Source organism: Chelonia mydas, chromosome 1 (genome assembly GCF_015237465.2).
Source record: "Chelonia mydas isolate rCheMyd1 chromosome 1, rCheMyd1.pri.v2, whole genome shotgun sequence".
NCBI classification, from domain to species: Eukaryota; Metazoa; Chordata; order Testudines; family Cheloniidae; genus Chelonia; species Chelonia mydas.
Window position 1 is genome coordinate 132,133,896 of NC_057849.1, and position 22,472 is coordinate 132,156,367.

Here is a 22,472-nt window from a genome sequence, read left to right on the forward strand (position 1 = left end):
TGCTTCAGTTCATACTGTTAGGAGTCTTGACTTAGGCTCTGTGCCTATAACTCCCTGAGTGGTGGCGTTTATTCACAGGAACTGGGACATCTCTTGCAGGAGAGGGCAAAGGACCAGGTCATAAAGGTTGACTTTCCATGGGGCTGGGACCTCCCTGCTTATATGTGGAGGTGAAAGGCCAGACATTACAAAACCTATCCAGCCTGATGGGGCCATTAGTTGGAAACACAGATGAACCTTCCATGTACCCCTCTTATAGGTGTTTTTTTGGGGTGGTACAGGTTGGCCCATGATAAGCAATGGAGAGTGCTGAAGTAGAGATCAGCAGCAAAATGCTAGCTGAAAAAATGTGAATTGCAAGAAGCTATTTGAAGGAGGAGAAGTAATGGATAATATATGGGTGTAATTACAAATACCTATAGAACACATACAGCATCCCTATATCTAAATGTGATGGATTTTCTTTATTACCACCCAAGAAACAAATAATAGTTTGATAGTAACAGGAGTGTGCATCACATGGGAATTGAACATTTACATAGCTTCTTGTGCCATTAAGTGCATTAACGTGCATAGTTTGCCACAAGAATTCTGTGATTAAATTGTAAGTGTTGGGAATTTATCATATTGGAACAGAGGAGTTAGCAAAGACTAGGACTATTTTTGTCTGTTTTTTCTTCTCTTGATTGTGCTGCAATATATAGGAAAAATAATCATATGTATACATAGATACATGTGGTCATGGCCTGGGTTCAAGTTCCTGTCGCAGACAGGACCTTCTAAGTGATTGCAAATCACATTCCTTCATAACTCCTAGGAATAAGTTGATTGAAATTAAAACTGAAAAGCCTCGTTTCTGCAACCAGGAGATTGTCTGAAGGAATATTTCACACATCTGAAGATACTCAGATGCCACAGTGTGGTATGCAAGTATTGATAGAAACAAAGAAAGTCTGATTTTTCTAGTCTAAGTGTTTATTTTTTGCTAATTTGCAGCCACAGGACCAAGTCTTCAGGTTGGCCACATCCTTCAGGAACCTGGAGCTTGAACCAGGGCCCACCCTATGGATGGGAGATGACGACAAACAGAGATGGGAGAGACTACTTCATCAAGTAGGTTGAACAGATTTAGCATGAGTTTTTGTTAGATGGATAAAGGCTGCAGTTCAGTACTGTAACTCTAGTACTTAGCACTCTTTCTCTCTGCATCTTGAGTTGACATCAGCTTCAGCTTTACCATATTAATGCTCAACTGTTCTGGTTTGTGCACAAAGAGATGGTCTTGACCAGTCTTTGTATCCTGTCTTTCTTTCACTGTTGCATACTGTTGGTATCTTCTGATATTGATAGAAACACAGATAACTTAAGGATCTGTTTTTCATGGTATTTGATGTTCTGCTGAAGACAGTTTCCTAGAAGAGAACCTTACAGTGAAGAATTACAGTAAATATGATCCACAAAACATCCCTCCCGAGGTTAAAAGAGTGAGGCAAAAGATCAGTTTTGACTGGGACGAACAAATCTGCTCTATCTCGGACATGTGATCCATTTTAGTTTGCCTGATATATTCATCATACTGGCAAAGAGAAAATAAGTTCTTTGATCCTATCTAGTTTGTAATCTAATTCTTAGATTTCCATTTGCTTGCACAGCTAAGATCCATGATCCTTTACCTCTGGGTTTAAAGGATTGTAAGAGAAATTAAAAGGAATGATTAGATTGTAAACAAAGATTATGTTTGCTTTTCCTCCCCTTTAAAACTTTCCATAATTACTCTTTTGAACTGTCTATGTGCCTTTGATTAAAATAGATTTTCCTATCCAAGTAAGTGGAGCTCTGGTTTGGATTGTAGTTTGGAACACTTTTTTGCTAAGAACAAATGGAGCTGAAATATCAGAACCATCATTTGGTTTTACTCTATTTGTTGGTATTAGTCTAATTTACTTCTGCAAAGACCAGGCTAAGTGTTATTTAAGAAGCAGGATTTCAAAAGTGCTCAACACCTAGAACTGGTGGTCAGAATTTCCGAAGAGCTCAGCTCCTGTTAAGGCACCTAAATTAAGTGTCCAAAATTTCAAAAGGCCCTAGCACTCAGCAGCTCCCATGGTTCTAATTTTGTTAAATGTTCTTAATGGGAGCTCTGGGTGCTGAGCTCCTTTGAAAATCGGGGTGAGATCCTCATCCCCACTCCATGCTCTTTACATGGGGTGAAAGGGTTGGAATGTTATAAAGGAGACCTAAAAGCCGTCAATCTAATTAAAGGAGAGTTCTCCTAGCCTGTCTGCCTCAGTTTTTGTGCTAAGAACTCACTCATAGCCATAGGAGACATAATGGAGGCAGGCGTTGGGGATAGGGCCACAGCATGTAGATTCTGAGTAGGCCCTGGGCAACCAGGGACAGAAATTTAGACAGGCCTCAGGGTGTTTAAATTATACCAAGGGCTGTAAACCAGCCCAGGATTGAGATGGTATAGCCCACCCTCGCCCACAGCCACTCTCATCCCTGGATTTGAGAGTTTTTTCCAATCCAAAACTTACTCATATCACATGACCTTACAGGCTGGGATGTGTGTGTCAGTACTTCAAGTATCTTATTGGGTAAACTATGTTTTAGTGCCTCCAGCTATTAGCCAACAGAGATGCTTTAAAAAGTAAATCTTTTCCTTTAATAATTACCTCTTGATTTCTTATGCTTACACTCTGCTAGAGTGAATTCGAGGTGCTGTGGTGTTTCCGTTTACAGGATTCTTTCTGAAATATTTTAGTCATTTAGTGTTTAACTATCAGCTTTACTGATTTTGACTACCCCGCAGTAACTAAAAATCCCAAAGACTATTTCCAACATGACTAGATCAGGTATATAATTTGGGAAGAATCTTTTAGAATTGTGCATTTTTGCTATTGTTACAAAGGCCTAGTGAAAAATTTAGACAGGATCTTCCCAGAACTTTATTGCTGTCATTTGCTTTAACGGTAGTATCTAGCTAGTGAAGACAACCATTAAGCTTGAATCCTGCGTTCTCACTTCCAGAATGATACTAGTCAGACTGATGGTCTAATTCTCATGGATCAGTACAAAGCTGTACCTTACTATATTGAATGCATTAGCACTCATTAATTCTGTAAATTAATAGAGCATTTTCAAAGTTAATATCTGACTGGTAATTATCACCTCTGTCTGCAATTTTTGTTTGTTTTTCTGATTCCCTTTAATATGTTGAGGCCCCATGCTGTTTTACCGCCTTTCAAAATATTGTAGAAATTCTCTGATCAAAATTCCATAACAGTCAAAAGGGCCTTTTGTGATGCCAAATTATACTGACCCTAGTGTTTAGTTTTTGTATTTAGTGTGTTTTAGTGCTCATAAAGATAGTAAATTAACATTCTAGAGATGATAGCCCTCCATTCCCTTTGGGGCCATTATTCTATCTGCAATTGGCTATTTATTTATTTATTTATTTATTTGGATGTATACAAACTGTAATTGAAGAGCACCCAACTGGTGTTCTGGATGCCCTTGACAGTTTTTTTTAAAAATGCTAACATAAGCAGTCCATCCGATGAAGTGAGCTGTAGCTCACGAAAGCTCATGCTCAAATAAACTGGTTAGTCTCTAAGGTGCCACAAGTACTCCTTTTCTTTTTTCATCAATTTCTTGCACATCAACAACTGAAATTAGTTGTTTCCCTGCAACCCCCAGCCCTTCCCAACACCCATTTCCTCGTAGCTCAGAGAAACGAGATGAACATTACCACATTTTTACAGAACTGGGAAAGAAGTTAGGGCTTGTCTGCACTTAAAATGCTACATTGGTGCAGCAGTTGGCCACTGTAGTGCTTAAGTGGAGACACTACCTATGCCGATGGGAGGGTTTCTCCCAGTGGAGTAGGTATTCCACCTCACTGAGAGGTGATAGCTAGGTGATAGCTAGGTTGTTGGGAGAATTCTACCATTGATCTAGTGCTGTCTACTCCAGGGGTTAGGTCGCTTTATCTGCGTCCCTCAGGGGGCATGTCTACACTACAAACTTAAATCAACCTATGTTAGGTCGACTTCCAGCCACCACAGTAATTACTGTGGTGGCAGATGTCCACACTACCCTCCTTCTGTCAGTGGTGTGCATTCTCACCAGGAGCACTTCCACTGACTGAAGAGGGGCAGTGTGGGGGCTGAGAGATAGGGGTCTCAGCTCTGCAGCTCCCCCCCCACCCCCCGCTCCCGGAACCTACCTTGGCTGTAGCAGGTACCTGATTAAACTCTTAATGTTTAAAATGCCCAAATACTTGGTTGATAAGTATAGCCATCTTGCTAACAGCTAAGCATGTTTTGACTTGGTCATTACTAAGATGGGAAAACTGTTTGAAAGAAATGTAAGGTGACTGAACTAATGGCACCATCTGGGGTTGGACATGAGGATGGGCAGTCTGTTGCTGAACATTTGTACTTACATTTCAGTAGATAGTATATAGTATAAACAAGTGATTTTCTATATGAAATTTTAGTTTGTACTGACTTCACTTGTGCTTTTTATGTATCCTGTTGTTAAACTAGGCAAATATCTAGATAAGTTGATGTACCCTCTGCAAGACCTCTGTACCCCCAGGCGTAGAGGTGCCCCTGGTTGAGAACCACTGCTTTACATGAGAATAATCACAGTACATCTGACTGTATGAGACATTTTGTAATGATGACTAGGGATAGCACTAGCTTTAAAAATGTACTCTGATCAGCATGCATCATCCCTCTGAAGCAGTAATGCATATTACATTAAATCACTATCACTTGGGAGCATTAGAAACAGCTACTTTCGGAGAGCGAATAGCTCAAGAATTTAGTTATGGGATTTGAAGCCATTTACTGCTGCACCGAGTCACCAGTTCAAATCTAGCAACGGTTGCTAGTGAATGATGGTCCTTACCATCTATGCACCATGTGGTGCTGGTACCTCAGGGTATATTTACACTGCAGCCCTAAGTCAGCCTATGTTAGGGTCTTTTTATAGCCACCACAGTAATTACTACAGTGGATGATGTCCACACGACTCTCCTTCTGTTGGTGGTGCACATCCTCACCAGGAGCACTTGCACTGGCTGAAGAGGGGCAGTGTGGGGTTCACCTCCCTACCAGGAGCCCAGCTGCCTGCTTTCAGCTGGGAGTAGGGGGGGGGCAGCCTCCAGGTTTCTTGACTCCCAGAGTGGGGAGCCTCTGGGCAGCAGCCTAACTGGGAGTGGGCTTTCTTGTCAATTTCATGGGTCTGACAGCCAACAGTCAATGTAAGTAATGCAGGGTCTACACCGACACTGCTTTGCCATAACTACACCATCATAAGCTCTATGCCTCTCATGGAGGTGGAGTTATTATGTCAGTATAGTAGGGCATTTACATCAGCAGGACAAGGCTGTAGTGTACACACTGACATAATTAGGTTGACATAAGCTGCCTTACATGGACCTAACGGTGTAGTGTAGACGAGGCCTCAGTGATGAATGTGGTATAATGCATGGGAGGGCAGATAGATCTTAATGAGATATCTCCACATCACAAAAACTGGCATGAATTTTAACCCTTGTTGGCCATCTCGGAAGAGGGAACCAAAGATAGATTTAGTAATTACCCACTTGCCCCTGGCTGTGGTCCCTTTCAGGCTTGGGTGAGGCACAGAGATGGGGACACTGTGCTCTTACTGATACTATCTGTGTATCTGTTAGTTGTTTAAGTAGAAGGCTTCAGTGTCAATAGCCGTTAAACTGGCTCCTTTTACTAGCACTAAATTAACTTAAAAAATGAAGCCAGTAATTTCCTCTCCTTCATTTTGACCTCTGCCTTCTAGGAACAGAAGAGCACAAGGAATGCTTTGCAAATTGACAGTTATGCCCATGGAAAAAGAAAAGAGATCAGCAAGATAGCACCTGTCATGTTGTCTTGGAGGTTAACAAATTATGACATTGGAGGAGATCTAGCAATTGAAATCCTTTTCTGGTTTTGATTAAAACTTCTCAAAACAAGTAATATTGGTATACAAGGTGCACATGGGCTCTGCATAAGCAAATGAAATATTTCATCCAATGCAACATCAATTGCTTTTGAGTTGCATTATTTACTTTGTGTCATATGTGTAATGTCCATTTAATAGTAGGACATATTTAAACATTGTAGTTATGAAGTAAGGGGGGGGAGAATATCTGATAGCATCTCTATATGAAATGAAAGGTACTTATGTGGTGTCATTGCAAAGGCTTTCTGGCATGAGTACAAAGCAATGGCGCTGGAACCAGGGCACCCCCTGGCTTAAAGTAGTAGTAGCACACACCAAATACATGGTTTCCATCATCAGCACTGCCACTATAAAAATTGTTTCAATACCCGCGATACCAAGACATGTTTATTCTTTTCACTGAAGTAGATTTGGTTCCTTCTTTCAAATATGGGACTGCACCTGTGCACTGAGCTAATAAGTAGTAGCTTCCACTGCCTGACAACACTTTGCAGAATTGATACAAAAGCCTTTAACTGAAATACTTTGAGACGTGATTATCAGTTCACTACCTCCTTTTTACAGGATGGAAAATGACCATCCTGTACCATCTTCAAAAGAGACTTTTCTTGAATTAGGTCAAGTTTTCCATTAGCTAAAGTTCTATTAGGTCAAACTTCACTTCCTCCTTTTAAAAAAAAATTGTTCACTTGCAATAGCCTCATGAGATGAACAACTAATTTTAGTAAAGGTTGCATGGGGATGGCAGTTGTATCATGTTAATCCTGCATATTAATCCTAAAACACAAACAACATAATGCAGGACTCTCTCAGTACAGAACAGCTAACAGCATATATTTAATGCATGGCTGGTCTATTTTCTATACTGGCCAGTCCTCGCTTACAGACAGCCCCCCAACCTGAAACAAGTACTCTTCAGCAACCACACAACAAAAACACTAACCCAGGAACCTATCCTTGCAACAAAGCCCGTTGCCAACTCTGTCCACATATCTATTCAGGGGACACCATCATAGGGCCTAATCACATCAGCCACACCATCAGAGGCTCGTTCACCTGCACATCTACCAATGTGATATATGCCATCATGTGCCAGCAATGCCCCTTTGCCATGTACGTTGGCCAAACCAGACAGAGTCTACACAAAAGAATAAATGGACGCAAGACATCAAAAAATATAACATTCAAAAACCAGTTGGAGAACAATTCAGCCTCCCTGGACACTCAATTACAGACCTAAAAGTCGCAATTAGTCAACAACAAAAAACCTTCAAACACAGACTCCAACAAGAAACAGCAGAACTGGAATTAATCTGCAAACTGGACACCATTAAATTAGGCTTGAATAAAGACTGGGAGTGGATGAGTCATTATAGTAACTAAAAACTATTTCCCCATGCTAATTTTTCCCCTACTGTTACTCACACCTTCTTGTCAACTGTTTGAAATGGGCCATCCTGATTATCACTACAAGTTTTTTTTCCTCCTGCTGATAATAGCCCACCTTAATCAATTGGTCTTGTTAAGAGTTGGTATGACAACCCCCATTTTTTTTCATGTTCTCTGTGTAAATATATATATTCCTACTGGATTTTCCACTGCATGCATCTGATGAAGTGGGCTTTAGCCCACAAAAGCTTATGCTCAAATAAATTTGTTGGGGTGCAACAAGTACTCCTTGTTCTTTCTGCTGTTACAGACTAACACGGCTACCACTCTGAAACCTATTTCACAATATATCTATAGCCAGAACAACTGTTTTGCTGCCAAGGGATAAGTCTTTAAGTTACACTGTGTTTTACCTGAACTTTCATTCTTTGGTGGACTTCATCTAACTATTTTGCTGCTTGTTGTCCTTCTGGACAGTTTCTATAACAGCAAGCTTGGTTGTCTCTTCTAGCAGAGAGAATTTTCTACCCTTCTTGCACGTACAGTTTGTACAGCTGGCTTTCCAACAGTGTAGTCATGACAGCAAACACTCATTGACATTATTAATGGCAAGCCATTCATACACCTTTATTAAGAACCAAAAATGTATACCTGATGCAGAAGTGAGGCTCACAAGCATACTAATCAGTTTGCCTGTCAGTATGTTCTCCAGGATATATCTCCAGATCAGCTGATCTTCTTTCACAGTATCCCTCTAGAGTTTGTTCCATCAGAAGGTTCTCAAGGATATCTCAAGGGATAGAAAAGAGTATGGTGAAGGTCTTATGGTTGTTACCTCACCATGTTCTTGGAAGAGCTACTGTTGTGTAACTCACCTATCAGGATAGTCTCAGAGAACACAGTCACCATGAACATTTGAGACAGCAGCTACCTCATATCTATAATTGTGATTTATTGTTGCCATCCTGTGCACTGACTGGTTGCATTGCAATCCTGCAGCTGTCTCCCCAAGAAAAGAACCACATTGAGGTAGTGCAGAAACCAGGTACAATTTGGACAGTTTGCAAACTGGCAGAAGAGGAGGCGGCAATGAGTTAGCCTTACATTGCTTTTGGAAGCACCAATTTTCAGAGTGTTACCACAAGTTGAGTGGAAGGAATGCTCTAGAAGAGTGTAAACCAGACACTACAGTAGGGAAATTTCCCCCTAATTTTATATAGATTGCATATGATACTAGCTATTTAAAATTAAACTATATCAAAATGTAATTTTGGTGTGGCTAAGCTGACCTGTTTGTATTTTGTCCTCTCAAACGAACATGTCAGTCCTTAGAGGCAATTAATAACACTTGTATTTGACAAGCAGGATGAATCAGATTCATCAATTATTTCAGGCTCTCTCGTTGGTCATCTCCACTTAGCCCCAACTCAGTAAATTTCTTCCTGCCCCATAAACTTAGCCACAGCAAAACCACTCAGGGTTGAGTTTAAGCAGGCCTGTGGATGTTTTCTCTTCTCTAATAATTTAAAAGTAATTCTTGCTGAAACTGAGGTGGTTTTTTTAAAATTTGTAAATGGATAAATGTAACCATTTGAAAGTGGGCCTACTGTATACAAAATGAAGAAACACTACAGTTAGTCAGTCAAGAGCTTCTGCTCACCTTTTCTACAAGAACAAAGATATCCATTGAAACTGAAAGGCAACACATTTAACAGTGAGAAAAAGTGGTAGTTTATTTTTATAACCTATATAAATAACATGTGTAACTCACTGCCACAAGATACAGCATAGGCCAAAATGCTTAGTAGGATTCCAAACAGGGTTAGAAATGTATATCACTAATGAATCCTTCTCTTTTAAAAAAAACAAAAAACCCACCATGTAATTTAACTGTGAACAGATATAAATCCATACGTTTCAGGCAGGTTATTCTGTAATTGTGAAGTTTCTTGAACCTTCCTCTGAACCATCTGATATTGAACACAGAGACAAGGTAGACTAGACAGACAACTCTTCTGACTGGTATGGCAATTCTTATTTTTCTACACTTCATGCCACTGATATTTAAAATGAATACTGTGCTGTAAGGGGAAAGTACGGTATCTCTCTTTCAGCCTGCCTGAGAATTTGCTGGATAGGGCTTGCATCTGCTCTCTCAACTGATGATTTCTTGAGAGGTAGAATTGTTCCAGTGGGAAGGGGAGTTGGAGTAAAAGACAAAACAGGGAAGCACAAACACAAATTAATGCTTAGAGGACAGCTGAATAATTAGGAGGAAGCAGAAAAAAAATTATAGAGCAACCTAAGTGTCAATGGTCTGCTTAGAAACAACTTTCATACATTTTTGAAAGGAAAGTGACTGTTTGATAAATCTAACTTCTTACAAGAGGATACTGAATTTAATACTAGTCCTTCACTCTCAGAAAGGGTTGATTTATAAAACACGATAGATGTAGTGAACTGAATATTGACTGAGAAATCCCTTTTTAAACAAATAGTGATGTGACATTGGCATGTGGGATTACCATATTCTAACTAAACGAACAATAAGGCCAGGGAAGACAGATGCCCTGCAGAAAGAGTTGAGAGGGATAATAAACTAATCTAGAAAGAAGACACTTCATTTTAGGTTAAGTTATATATCAATGGACCGTATTCACCAGAAGAGAAATTGTTGTTTCAGAAAAGCATAAGCTGACAGATAGGATTGTTTAAATTGTCTGTTTCCCTAAATTTTTTGGTAGCACGGTGAAGCCATTCATTTCAGGGTCCTGGTCTCAACATTCAGGATCTATTTTGTGACCTTCACCCCACCACCTTTTCCAAATTCATATGCCATGCGAGCTGGAGGCGTGTAGCCGAAGCTTAATGTTCCATGGATGTCTGAGAGATCTTGCATCCTGAATTGGGGTGTGTGATGGAAGTTAGTTGGAATAAAAGATGGAGATTTCCTGGCAAATAGGGGAGGGTGTTGGGATCTGGGGAACTCCAGTGTGTCCTAGTTCAGTGTTTCTTCAGTGGGCTCAACTAATTTTCAATGTAGAATCCTCATATAGTATGAAGTAACTTATACTTCACACCACCGGTAACTATGTGCAGTAAAACATCACATCAGCATTTCAGCATGCCCTTCAGTGGGTGGCGTGCAAGTTACTTCATTTGGTGAAGAATCTTATCCCCAGGTTGTAAGTATCTGTTTTCGATACCAGTCTTTTTAAAGAGGAATTAAATAAAAGCATAAACTCCTGTTTATGTAGCACCTAGAATACAAAATGCTTTGTTCAGGTTTTGCAGAGCCAGCCCGTAAGAAGAGAGTTAGAACAAACTAACAAATTAACAATCCTAGTCTAGATCATGTGCATGGAAACACTAAATGAAAGAACCATATTGATTTGCACTCCAGAAACACATGAGAGAAATGCCTATGCCTAATATAAAGGAATTGCGGAACAGTGGAGAAAAGGGGTGGGGTGGGGAATGAAAATTACCAAAATATACTGATGTGCCTTTAAATAATACAGTCCAGCCAATACAGAGCTTCATGTCATGTATGTGTGGGATCTGAAACAATTACCTAATGTATTGTACGCCTTGCAGGAAATATGGTATTTATGATGACTTTGCAACAGCCCTTAAAATAATTGTAAGGGCACATAGATTGAGGAGAACATGATCGCTGACAATCTCCTAAAAGCAGAAATTGATATTGCAGCCAACAAAGAAACAGATAATGATCTATGAAAACGCAGTCCTATTGTAAGATGCAATCATTTGGAGCATTATTGTAGAATAGTGTAGTACTTTGCTTTAATAAGGGATACTGAGAATGCTAATGAAACACTCCAAACCTTTATTTATGTGTGGCCCCATTTTAAATTACCTTTTCTACGATAAAATACTACTTCATTACATTCAAAAAGTTGAGCTCCCAACTATAATGCTAAGAGGACATACTGTATGTGTATGTTATGAATGCATAAAATGAGCAAATAAATATCTTAACTGCACCTAAGCTAATCTAGTCACTAACAGCAGTGTGACTCATTGGAACATTTAAAAAGTCATTTCTGTGTCTAATGTTCACTAGTATCCTGTGCTGTTCTATGAAAAAGCCTCAATTTAAAATAAACCAATTAAACTGTGTGGCTGTTCAATTAAATTTTACCATGGCAACAAGGATTAGGCACACAAAGTAAAAACCTGCTGACAGTGCAGAGATTATTCCTAGTTTCTTACACTTATAGCAACAGCCAATTGAAGTTAAATTTTCTGCACCAAACATTGTGAGATGTAAAATGAAAGGGATTGACGTGCTTTTGATGCATCTTGGGACATCAGAGAATATTTTCCTGACAGGGGAAGTAATTAGCTGGAATTACAAATAGGAACATGGCAGACATATGAAAATGTGTAGGCTCATGGGATTTAATCAGCGTTCCCTAATTAAAACCTGGGGATTTATTTTGTTTAGAACAGTTGTTCTCAAAGCTGGTCCGCCGCTTGTTCAGGGAAAGTCCCTGGCGGGCTGGACTGGTTTGTTTACCTGCCGCGTCCGCAGGTTCGGCTGATTGCGGCTCCCAGTGACCGCAGTTCGCTGCTCCAGGCCAATGGGGGCTGCGGGAAGTGGTGCGGGCCAAGGGACGTGCTGGCCGCGCTTCCTGCAGCTCCCATTGGTCTGGAGCGGTGAACCACGATCGGCCGAACCTGCGGACGCGACAGGTGAACAAACCGGCCCGGCCCGACAGGGGCTTTCCCTGAACAAGTAGTGGACCGGCTTTGAGAACCACTGGTTTAGAATACAGATAGAATAGGATATAAAGGAGACTGCCATAATTCAATACATTCAACAGACTGACAGCTTTTTTTCTTCCTTTTTAAATGAAAAGGGACCTTTCAACAATTTTAAGTTGGGAGGGGAGAATCATTGTCTGCAACTACACTATGGAATGCAATTTTCCTTTCTAGTGTCTTTCCTGTAAACACACACATGACTAGAGTTACTTCAAAAGGACTCTATATGTGTGTATTTTTCCTATACTTTGATTAGGGCAAAGTATTCATTGATCTGTCCATGGAATCCCATGAACACAATCAGATTTAGATTTCTCTTTAGAAGAATACTCTGGCTGCTGTCATGAGTCTTTTGATGGCATGGTAGGACAATACAATGATCTGTCCTCAACCATTGATATGGTAGCTTTTAAATGTATTCTTAACATTATCTTCATAAATCACTTTTGTACGCAGATGATTTGTGACCAATGAATTAGATAGGCTGTATGTTGGAATGTCAGTGACAGAAATCATGCTCCAAGTTAGATTGGCTACAACACAGAGTTTTTAAATCCCTATGGTGTGTCTGTAGTAGAGACAATTAACCTTTTCTTTTCTCCATTGCATTTGTTACATCCCAGTCAGTGGTACAGATGTTGCCGTTGGATAGATTAATTAATCTCATTTTCCTCTGCTGGGATACATAGAACAAGCTAGGAGATTCCCATTTACTTTACTGAGTGTATGGATTGGATACAGAATAGATTGGATATTTTCATGGTGACAGATCTGTGTCAGGAAGGGGTAAGTTTAATGTCTTTTCTAGTTTGCTCAAAGGCCCTAAAAGAGCTACCTCTTTTACCATGAAACTAATTGCTATCTGAGATCTTCCTTTCTTCTTGTGGAATGGTAAGCTGCTAGTTACCCTCCACGGTATATTTCTTGATGCTGGTGTGTTTACCACTGCCTCGGATCTTCGTTTAAAGAAAGATTGTTGAGGAGGGTGTGGTAAGGCAAATGTGGTGCTATTTGGAATCCTCAGCTTTTCATGGTCCCTTTCAATTTGGCTTTGAGCTGGACCACGATACAGAATAGAACTACCAGTCTCATTGGTTGAGCATCTCCTCCTCTTGATGGATAAATGTGAGGTGTCCATGCTGAATCTCTTATTTCACTGAAACATTAACCACCAGGTTTTGTTTTTCCTCTAGTGTTCATTCACGGGGATAAAAGGTACTACCCTAGACTGGCTCTCTTCTTTCTTCTCTAAGAGATCCCTGAAGGTGATTTTTGCGTCATGTTTAACTGCCCTGAGGTCAGTTTTACATATGATTATGTAATGTTCTTTCTGCCACTCTCTTCCCATTCAACTTGTGATTGAGGAAGCTGGAGACAGGTTGTAAATCTGTTTGGGTCAAAATGCTATCAACATATGAACGATCTGCAGCTATATGTCTTGTTTTTGGCAAATCCAGGTTGCATGGTGTTTTTCCCCAATATCTGATTAGGATGTGGACTTTGATGAGAGTAAATGAGCGGATATGTAATCCAAACCAGTAAGAGTTGATAGTAGGATGAAGGATCTTCAGGTCATGATTACCCTGTCCCCCAGGTTGAGGTGGATTGTCCATCAAAGAGGTCTGCGGTTCGGAAGATGCTTCTGGGTGCATGTGCTTGTTCCCAAAAGCTCTTTTTTTAAAAAAATCTCTTATAAAATACTTGCAATCCTTTCCGTTAGATCCAGAACTTTGTTCGATAAACCATACATCTGTGACTTCTAGATTAGATTATTGCAGTGTGTGACACCCATGAAGACCATCCTCAAGCAATAGCTGGTTCAAAATGCAGCTGCCCACCAACTACATTGGCTTCCAATTCACTTCAGGTGCAATTCAAGTTGCTGGTTGAATATATGGCTTGGGTCATCAATATCTGACACAGTTCTCTCTTTCTCTCTCCACATGTGTACATTCACAGCAGCAGAGATCTTAAGCTGGATTGCTCAGGATGAGAGTCCCTGCATGTAAATGTTTGGCTGATGTGGGGGTGTTCATACTAGAGGGCCCTTGACTCTGAAATTTGCTTCCCCCCTGTGGTCTGACAGAGTCCAGATTTGTTGGGTCTCACGTGATGTTACAGATCATTTCCTTTTCTGCACCTTTTTTTGGTGTAATTTATTTTGTATTTGTTTAGATGAAAGACTTTAATTAAGAATCAGGCTAAGTATTATACCTGCTCAAAGATGTATTGAGTGCATTTATAAAGGGACAAATAAATACTGAATACTCTTTATCCTGGCTTGTACAATTTGTGCTGACTTGAAACTGTTCTGTCTCTGTAGGGCCTTAAATCTGCCAAGAGTTAAAAAACCAAAATCCCATATCCACAGATTCATACAGGCATGTTTAAAGTTAATGTGGCAGATGCAGGGGCTATACCAAAGCACCAGCACTCAGAATTAACTCCTTGCTCAGGTATCTTGTAGGTGTAGAAGGGAGAGGTAATGAGCCATAGATGGAGGCTTAAGGCAAAATTAGGAGGTCAAGGAAGCTCTATATTAAAAAACAAAAAAACACTGTTAGCCAGCCAGGAGGAAACTTCTTAGGAATCAGTGCTGTACCATATGGGGAGAGCAGTGTTTTATATGTAGCCTGAGAAGGTACTTTTTCTTTAAAAACTTGTTGTTGTAAAATCCAGCTAATGCCTCAAGCTGCACAATAAAGACTTTGGAGAAAAGTCATCTTGATAAAACGTTTTGTTTTGTCCTGAGGGCCTGCTGTGCCAACTTACACAAATAGTACATAGGGATTTAGTTGTATGAATCCATTCATGGTATCACATTAAAAATGGATCTACCAGTCTCCTTACACGCTTTAGGAAAAGAGGTTTTGTGTTTGGATTTTTTTTTTTATTTAGATTGGTTAAAGATAGCGGTTATGTGCTGAAGAATCCCAAAGCATCCATTTGGATTCCTCTACAACAACGCCTAAGATTTTTAAAGTATAAAAGATTTCAAAAGAATGAGATATGATGGGGAATGTAGTCCATCTAGGTCTCACAAAGGCTCGTAGCTTTGCTGGCTTTCCCTGGGCAGCTCTACCACAGATGGCCAGGAACACCATATGACATTAAATCCAGTCACAGTTATCAAAACAATAGTATATATTCCAATTTCTATAGAGGTTCCTCCCCCACCCCGGCCCCCCGCTTAGAAACAGTTCTGTTCATTTTCAGACTACAGTTAATTAACGCAGAAGCAAGCTAATGGCTGAATCATGAGACCAGCTGCTTCTGTGGCACAATATCCTAGAGGGGAATCCTATCACTTGAACATAGTGTGTAATGGTTACACAGCTGCCTAATCCATCTCTTGAGATGGAGTCTGTGCTTTTACTTAAGCAATTGGGCCCTTTGTAATGATGCCAGGATGTTAGGGCCTAGCTAGGACAGGATAAGAATTTGCTTACAGCTGCTTGGAGCAGGAAGTTTCTTTACCTAAATTCTCACCTGTATGGCAACAAGCAGTACTGCACATCCTGTATGAGCCTAGAGTAGATTGGGGTTTCATCCACCTAGTCCTTATACATCAGACTGATCATTCCCAGGATCAATCATCCCAGTACACAAACAGGACCCACCAACTCAAAGTGGCACCACACCCTGCCATAACAGATGCAAAACCTACAGACATCTCTACTGCTGTGATGATCAATACACCTTGCAAGATCCAGGGATCCTAACATGTGGTGAACTTCATTCAGTGCATCAAATGCCCCAACAACAACTATGTGGGTGAAACGAGACAATCATTTTGCTCTTGAATGAACTCTCACACAAAAGTTAAGACAAAAACACCATCTCACCCATCAATGAACACTTTTCACAAAGTGATCACTACATATCTGATCTTTCAGTACTTGTCCTCAAAGGAAACCTGCACAATATCTTCAAAAGGCGAGATATTGGAAACTTACATTCATAACTCTCCTAGACACTAAAAACCATGGACTCACCAGGGACACTGGTTTTATGGCTCATTACAATTTGTAACACTCCACAGCCTGCTAACTGTTAATTGGTTCAAACCCCTTATACATTACCTTTAATTGTCCACTTTATTGCAAGTGGCCTCCTACAACGTGTTACCCCTTACGCTTAACAATCTGTCCCAACCTGTATTTAGCTCAGATACTCTGATTTCCCTCCCCAGACCTGAAGAGCTCTGTGTAACTTAAAAGCTTGTACCTTCCACCAACAGAAGTTGATCCAATAAAAGATATCACCTCACCCACCTTGTGTGTCTCAAAATCAGCTGTATAGCAATTAGTCTGCTGTCACTTAAATTGGATTCAGGATTTGGCCTTATGTAAACATCTTTACCTGTTGGAACTCCCAGGCACATCTGTGCAATACAGAATGCCACAGACAATATATTGCTTGTACTGCAGTAACACCTAAAGTCTACCAACCATTGTCTACTGGGGCTCCATTGTGCTCAGTACTGCAGAGATCATAATAAGAGATGATCCCTGCCCCACCCGCATGTAATCTAAATAGACAAGTCATGTGGAGTGGGAGAAGGGAAATATCCCCCTTTTGCAGATGGAAAACTGAGGTACAGTAAGATTAAGGTCACACCAAGGGCACACAAAGTTTGTAGCAGACCCAGGAATTGAACCCAAGCCTCCTGAATTCTAGTCCAGTGCTTTCACAAGACAACTTTTCCTTTGCCAGTATGGGTTGTAAATAAACTAGTGGATACAGGAAAAGAACTATTCAACCCTCTAATTGATGGGCTAAATATTGTGGAAAATACATGTCCAAAAGTAATAGTGGTGGCTTGTTGTAAAGATTAATTGTAGAAAGATGATCCTTTTGTTCTTTAATCTTGTTTTGTCACATGAACAAATACTAATAAAAAACACACACTTATCTGAAATATGTATGTATCCATCTTTTGATTTCCCATGATTTCAAATGGTTCTACTATGGAGATAATTCATTAGCGTTGGTTTACATTCCTTAGAAAAGAAGATTAAATAAAGCATTTGCTTGTGTGGTTATTGTTGTACTATAATTTCCATTTAGCGGCCACAAATCTCATACTGAAATATATGTGCCAAAATTTCAAATTGGGTTCCTGAAATGTGGCACTTCAAAACACATATATGGGCTTCTGATTTTCAGAGATGCCAAAACATCCGCAACCCCCAATGGGAGACACTTGCTCAACAGCTCTGAAAATCCAGTCATTTTATTTTAGGAGCCTAAATATGCATTTAGGTTATTAACTTTGCCACCTAGGCTAGGATTTTCAAAAAGGTCTTTGCGAGATGGTATTTAACTGCTTGACTTCCTGTCATGGGGTCACTCACCACCTTGGTGCCTCCTGCTGGGCGTTTCAGGAATTAGTTCTGTCCCAGCGGGTGCACCCTCGGGTGGTGGTTCTCCCATCCTCACCACCATCTGCAGACCCATGACAGCTCCTGTCTCTCAGTGTCTGATTTGTGGCACAGCTCTCTGGCCGTGTCACCATCTGTTCCCCCCCCGTTCCGGGGGACTCCTTCAACAAGAGTCCAGTCACTCCTTGCAGCGGCTTGGCAGTCCACAGCTGGGCCACTCCTCCAGTGACTAGTGTGGGTGTGTGGGGGTGCCCAGTCCCATCCACTACTCAGGGCCCCAACCCCTGCTGCCTCTTCCTTCCAGCTCACTGTCTCTATCCCCTGGGCCACTTCCCCGCAGCCTTAGATCCTTCTGCGACTGCCTCTGGCTCCAGCTCCTTTGCCCTTTTCCCAAGACCTCAAGCCTGTGAGTCCTGGCAGCCCATCAGGAGCTCTCCCTAGGTCCTGGCTAGCTCCTGCCCTTCCCCAGGTGCTAGTCTCTCTGTAGCCCTCTAGTAAGCCAGTCTTCTCCCTCAGGCTCCCTGCAGCAGACTCCCTCACTCTGGTCTGCAGCTTCTCTTTATATGGGCTGGCTAGGCTCTGATTGTCTGGTCCAGCTGCTGCCCTAATTCTCTGCAGCTGCCTCCCTAATTGGCTGTTTCCCCTGCAGCCACTCCTTTGGCTGCCTGCTGCTCAGCCTCCCTAGGCTGGTTTTAACCCTCTCAGGGCCCGTCACACTCCCTTTTGAAAATCCCCGGCTCAGGCTTGGAAATATTGGCCAGAATCATGTTGTATGTGAAAGTATAGTATAAAATACACTAGCATGTTGTGCCTCAATTTTTTCTTTGTGGTAACAGATTATGAAGAGACTTTAAAAAGCAAAATTAGACTGTTACTAACAAAGACATTTTTCAAATGAGCAATTTTTAGTATCTGTTTGAAATGGCCCCTGTTATCATCATAATGCCAGAGCACCTCACAACCATTAATGAAGTTATTGTCAGAATACCCCATGGAGTGGTGGTATCCCCATTTTACAGATGGGGAACTGAGACAACAAGAGAGACTAAATTACTTATCCACAGTCACACAGGAAGTCTGTGGTGGAGTGTGGAATTGAACAGGGGTGTTTGAGTCCCCGGCGAACACCCGAAGCATTGGGCCAGCCATCAGCATTATCTTATTCATATAAACCCTCTATCTGGCTACCTATTCTAGGATTTTCTGAAGACCCTGGCAACAAAGAAGCTAGCATTCTGCTTATAGATGGGCAGTGGATTTCCAGCCATTGAAGGACCTTGGAAGGCTTCACAAATAGAATCATAGAATATCAGGGTTGGAAGGAACGTCAAGAGGTCACCTAGTCCAACCCCCTGCTCAAAGCAAGACCAATCCCCAACTAAATCATCCCAGCCAGGGCTTGATCAAGCCTGACCTTAAAAACTTCAAAGGAAGGAGATTCCACCACCTCCCTAGGTAACGCATTCCAGTGCTTCATCACCCTCCTAGTGAAAATTTTTTTCCTAATATCCAACCTAAACCTCCCCCACTGCAACTTGAGACCATTACTCCTTGTTCTGTCATCTGCTACCACTGAGAACAGTCTAGATCCATCCTCTTTGGAACCCCCTTTCAGGTGATTGAAAGCAGCTATCAAATCCCGCCTCGTTCTTCTCTTCCGCAAACTAAACAATCCCAGTTCCCTCAGCCTCTCCTCATAAGTCATGTGTTCCAGTCCCCTAATCATTTTTGTTGCCCTCCGCTGGACGCTTTCCAATTTTTTCACATCCTTCTTGAAGTGGGGGCCCAAAACTGGACACAGTACTCCAGATGAGGCCTCACCAATGTCGAATAGAGGGGAACGATCACGTCCCTCGATCTGCTGGCAATGCCCCTACTTATACATCCCCAAATGCCATTGGCCTTCTTGGCAACAAGGGCACACTGTTGACTCATATCCAGCTTCTCGTCCACTGTAACCTCTAGGTCCTTTTCTGCAGAACTGCTGCCGAGCCATTCGGTTCCTAGTCTGTAGCGGTGCATGGGATTCTTCCGTCCTATGTGCAGGACTCTGCACTTGTACTTGTTGAACCTCATCAGATTTCTTTTGGCCCAATCCTCTAATTTGCCTAGGTCCCTCTGGATCCTATCCCTACCCTCCAGCGTATCTACCTCGCCTCCCAGTTTAGTGTCATCTGCAGACTTGCTGAGGGTGCAATCCATGCCATCCTCCAATCATTTATGAAGATATTGAACAAAACCGGCCTGAGGACCCCCCCTTGGGGCACTCTGCTTGATACCTGCTGCCAACTAGACATGGAGCCATTGATCACTACCTGTTGAGCCCGACAATCTAGCCAGCTTTCTATCCACCTTATAGTCCATTCATCCAGCCCATACTTCTTTAACTTGCGGGCAAGAATACTGTGGGAGACCGTGTCAAAAGCTTTGCTAAAGTCAAGGAACAACACGTCCACTGCTTTCCCCTCATCCACAGAGCCAGTTATCTCGTCGTAGAAGGCAATTAGATTAGTCAGGCATGACTTTCCCTTGGTGAATCCATGCTGACTGTTCCTGATCACTTTCCTCTCCTCTAAGTGCTTCAGAATTGATTCCTTGAGGACCTGCGCCATGATTTTTCCAGGGACTGAGGTGAGGCTGACTGGCCTGTAGTTCCCCGGATCCTCCTCCTTCCCTTTTTTAAAGATGGGCACCACATTAGCTTTTTTTCCAGTCATCCAGGACCTCCCCCGATCGCCATGAGTTTTGAAAGATAATGGCCAATGGCTCTGCAATCACATCCGCCAACTCCTTTAGCACTCTCGGATGCAGCGCATCCGGCCCCATGGACTTGTGCTCGTCCAGCTTTTCTAAATAGTCCCGAACCACTTCTTTCTTCACAGAGGGCTGGTCACCTCCTCCCCATGCTGTGCTGCCCAGTGCAGTAGTCTGGGAGCTGACATACTAATGAAACAGGTAGGTCAGCTTAATCATCTCTGTTTTACAGACCGCTCAAGGCAATTTAGCCTGCCAGTTTAAAATTGGCATAAAGACCAATTTTTTCGAGAATTTATGCAGTATGCTGCTTAAATCAGGGCATACTCTGAAAAACTGATCTGGCTTCAGATACAGTGTAATCACTATTTTCTAAACACTGTCACAGTATGATGGATGACAACTCCGTAAAAAGCTATTTTGCTTTCATCAGGAGATAGCAGAGGAAATGTATTTCCTCGTTTATTTATAAGCAGGAACAGCAAAAAATAGTCTTTCAGGAAAAGAAGTAATATCTACAATCTTATTAAAGTGAAAGCACTAAAGTGAACTGCTAATATGGGGACGAGAAGTTCAGTGCATCAGCAATATTTTATTACTAACATCTTTGAGTTTTATACTATTGTCCAAATAAGGACAGGAATGAATCAATTAATTTCATCAAGATATGTAGACTGTCATATTTTACCCACACAGGTAAAAAAATAATTGCTGACATCTGAAATATTCTTTTGACTGCAAGGTGCAGAATTCTGTGGCCCATATGCACTGGTACAGTACTATAGAAAATGTATTCCATGACTTTAGAGTTTTAGCAACATTTCTGAATCAATTCTACGACTACCAGGAATGTAAAGCCTCATACTTTGTAAATGTGCAAATCTGACAATTCTGCAGACTCCAAAATAACACTTCGAATTCATTTTTCATTGAAACGATGTGAGCTTCCAAAGCCTTAACAGTTTTGGCACCCTATGTAATAATGTCCTTTTTTTAAACCTAAAGTTGCAGGTTGATCTTTCGAAAAAAATCAGTCTGAAGATAGTCTTTTCCCTCAATGTTCAATAAAAATGATGTAGTGCTTGACAGCTACAGTAAATGGTTCCTCTGAGCAAATCTATCAACAGCTGCAAAGAAGGAGCAGCTTATGCCCCAGAGTACCCAACTGATGCTCGACTTCAAATACATTGTAAGAATGTGCAGACTAGAGGAGATTGCCCTTGGTGTGCAAGTAGGTTTCAACAAGGGAAAAGTGTCAAGCACAATAGTGCTACTCAAAAATAGGGGGGGTAGAAATTGCCATACTGGAACAAACACATGGTTTATCCATTCTAGTATCTGGTCTCTGATGTTTCAGAGGGAAGGTCCAAGAAACCCCATAATAGGCAGCTGTGGGATAATCTGCCCTCCATGAAAGTCTTGTTCTAACTCCAAGTAGTTAGAGATTGGCTTAAGCCTTGAAATATGAGGTTTTTAATCTTTCCCAAACTTTTATTATTAGCTCTCGTAATTCTGGTTATTCTTGATATCCATGTAAATATCCAGTCCCTCTTTCAACTTTGCTAAATTCTTGGCCTCAACAATATATTGTGACAATGAGTTCCACAGTCTAATTACACATTGTATGAAAAAGTATTTATTTTATAAGTTTTTAATTTGCTGCCTTTCAATTTCATTGAATGTCCTCTGATGAGAACAAAAGGTAGGTAGGCAGACCCAAAGCCCCTATCCATCTTTTCAGTACATTAGAGAGACATGGTGGGTGAGGTAATATTTTTTTTCATTGGACCAGCTTAAGATATTACCTCACCCACCTTGGTTCCCTAATATTCTGGGACCAGTATAGCTACAACTACACTGCATTTTCAACACATTCATTATTTGATGTTTCATGTAATTCATCCCCTTATTCTCAGGGAAACAATTCCAATCTTTTCCATGAATGATATTACAAAGGTTTTATTTATTTGTTTACTGTTTCAATTAAAATAATTTTAAGGCTATGTACAAATTAAATCAAGAAGATGCAATATTTTGGTTTTTAGGTTACAAATGGACCATGCCACTGCATCTGTCATATTTCATTTACTACACAGTTACTTTCTCTTCCACTTTTCCCAGCTGGCTGGGGTTAAGTCGCTGGATCAATTAATCTTTTCT

At 41.1% G+C, this 22,472-nt stretch overlaps 1 protein-coding gene and 1 long non-coding RNA gene across 8 annotated transcripts in view; one reads left to right on the top strand and one right to left on the bottom strand.

Annotated features, from left to right (window-relative positions):
* FRMPD4 (FERM and PDZ domain containing 4) overlaps window positions 1–22,472 on the top strand; it is a 437,407-nt gene that overhangs the window by 276,438 nt on the left and 138,497 nt on the right. For all 7 annotated transcript variants that reach the window (XM_043537816.1, XM_043537815.1, XM_037900261.2 and 4 more), the window contains one exon: window positions 997–1,113. In XM_043537816.1, the coding sequence (XP_043393751.1) occupies window positions 997–1,113 (117 nt within the window). The remainder of the gene's footprint in view (window positions 1–996; window positions 1,114–22,472) is intronic.
* On the bottom strand, window positions 1,108–18,068 carry LOC122464012. Its single transcript, XR_006287842.1, has 3 exons — window positions 17,532–18,068; window positions 8,035–8,173; window positions 1,108–1,412 (listed from the first exon to the last, which is right to left on the bottom strand). It is a non-coding gene; the product is annotated as an uncharacterized LOC122464012 (long non-coding RNA).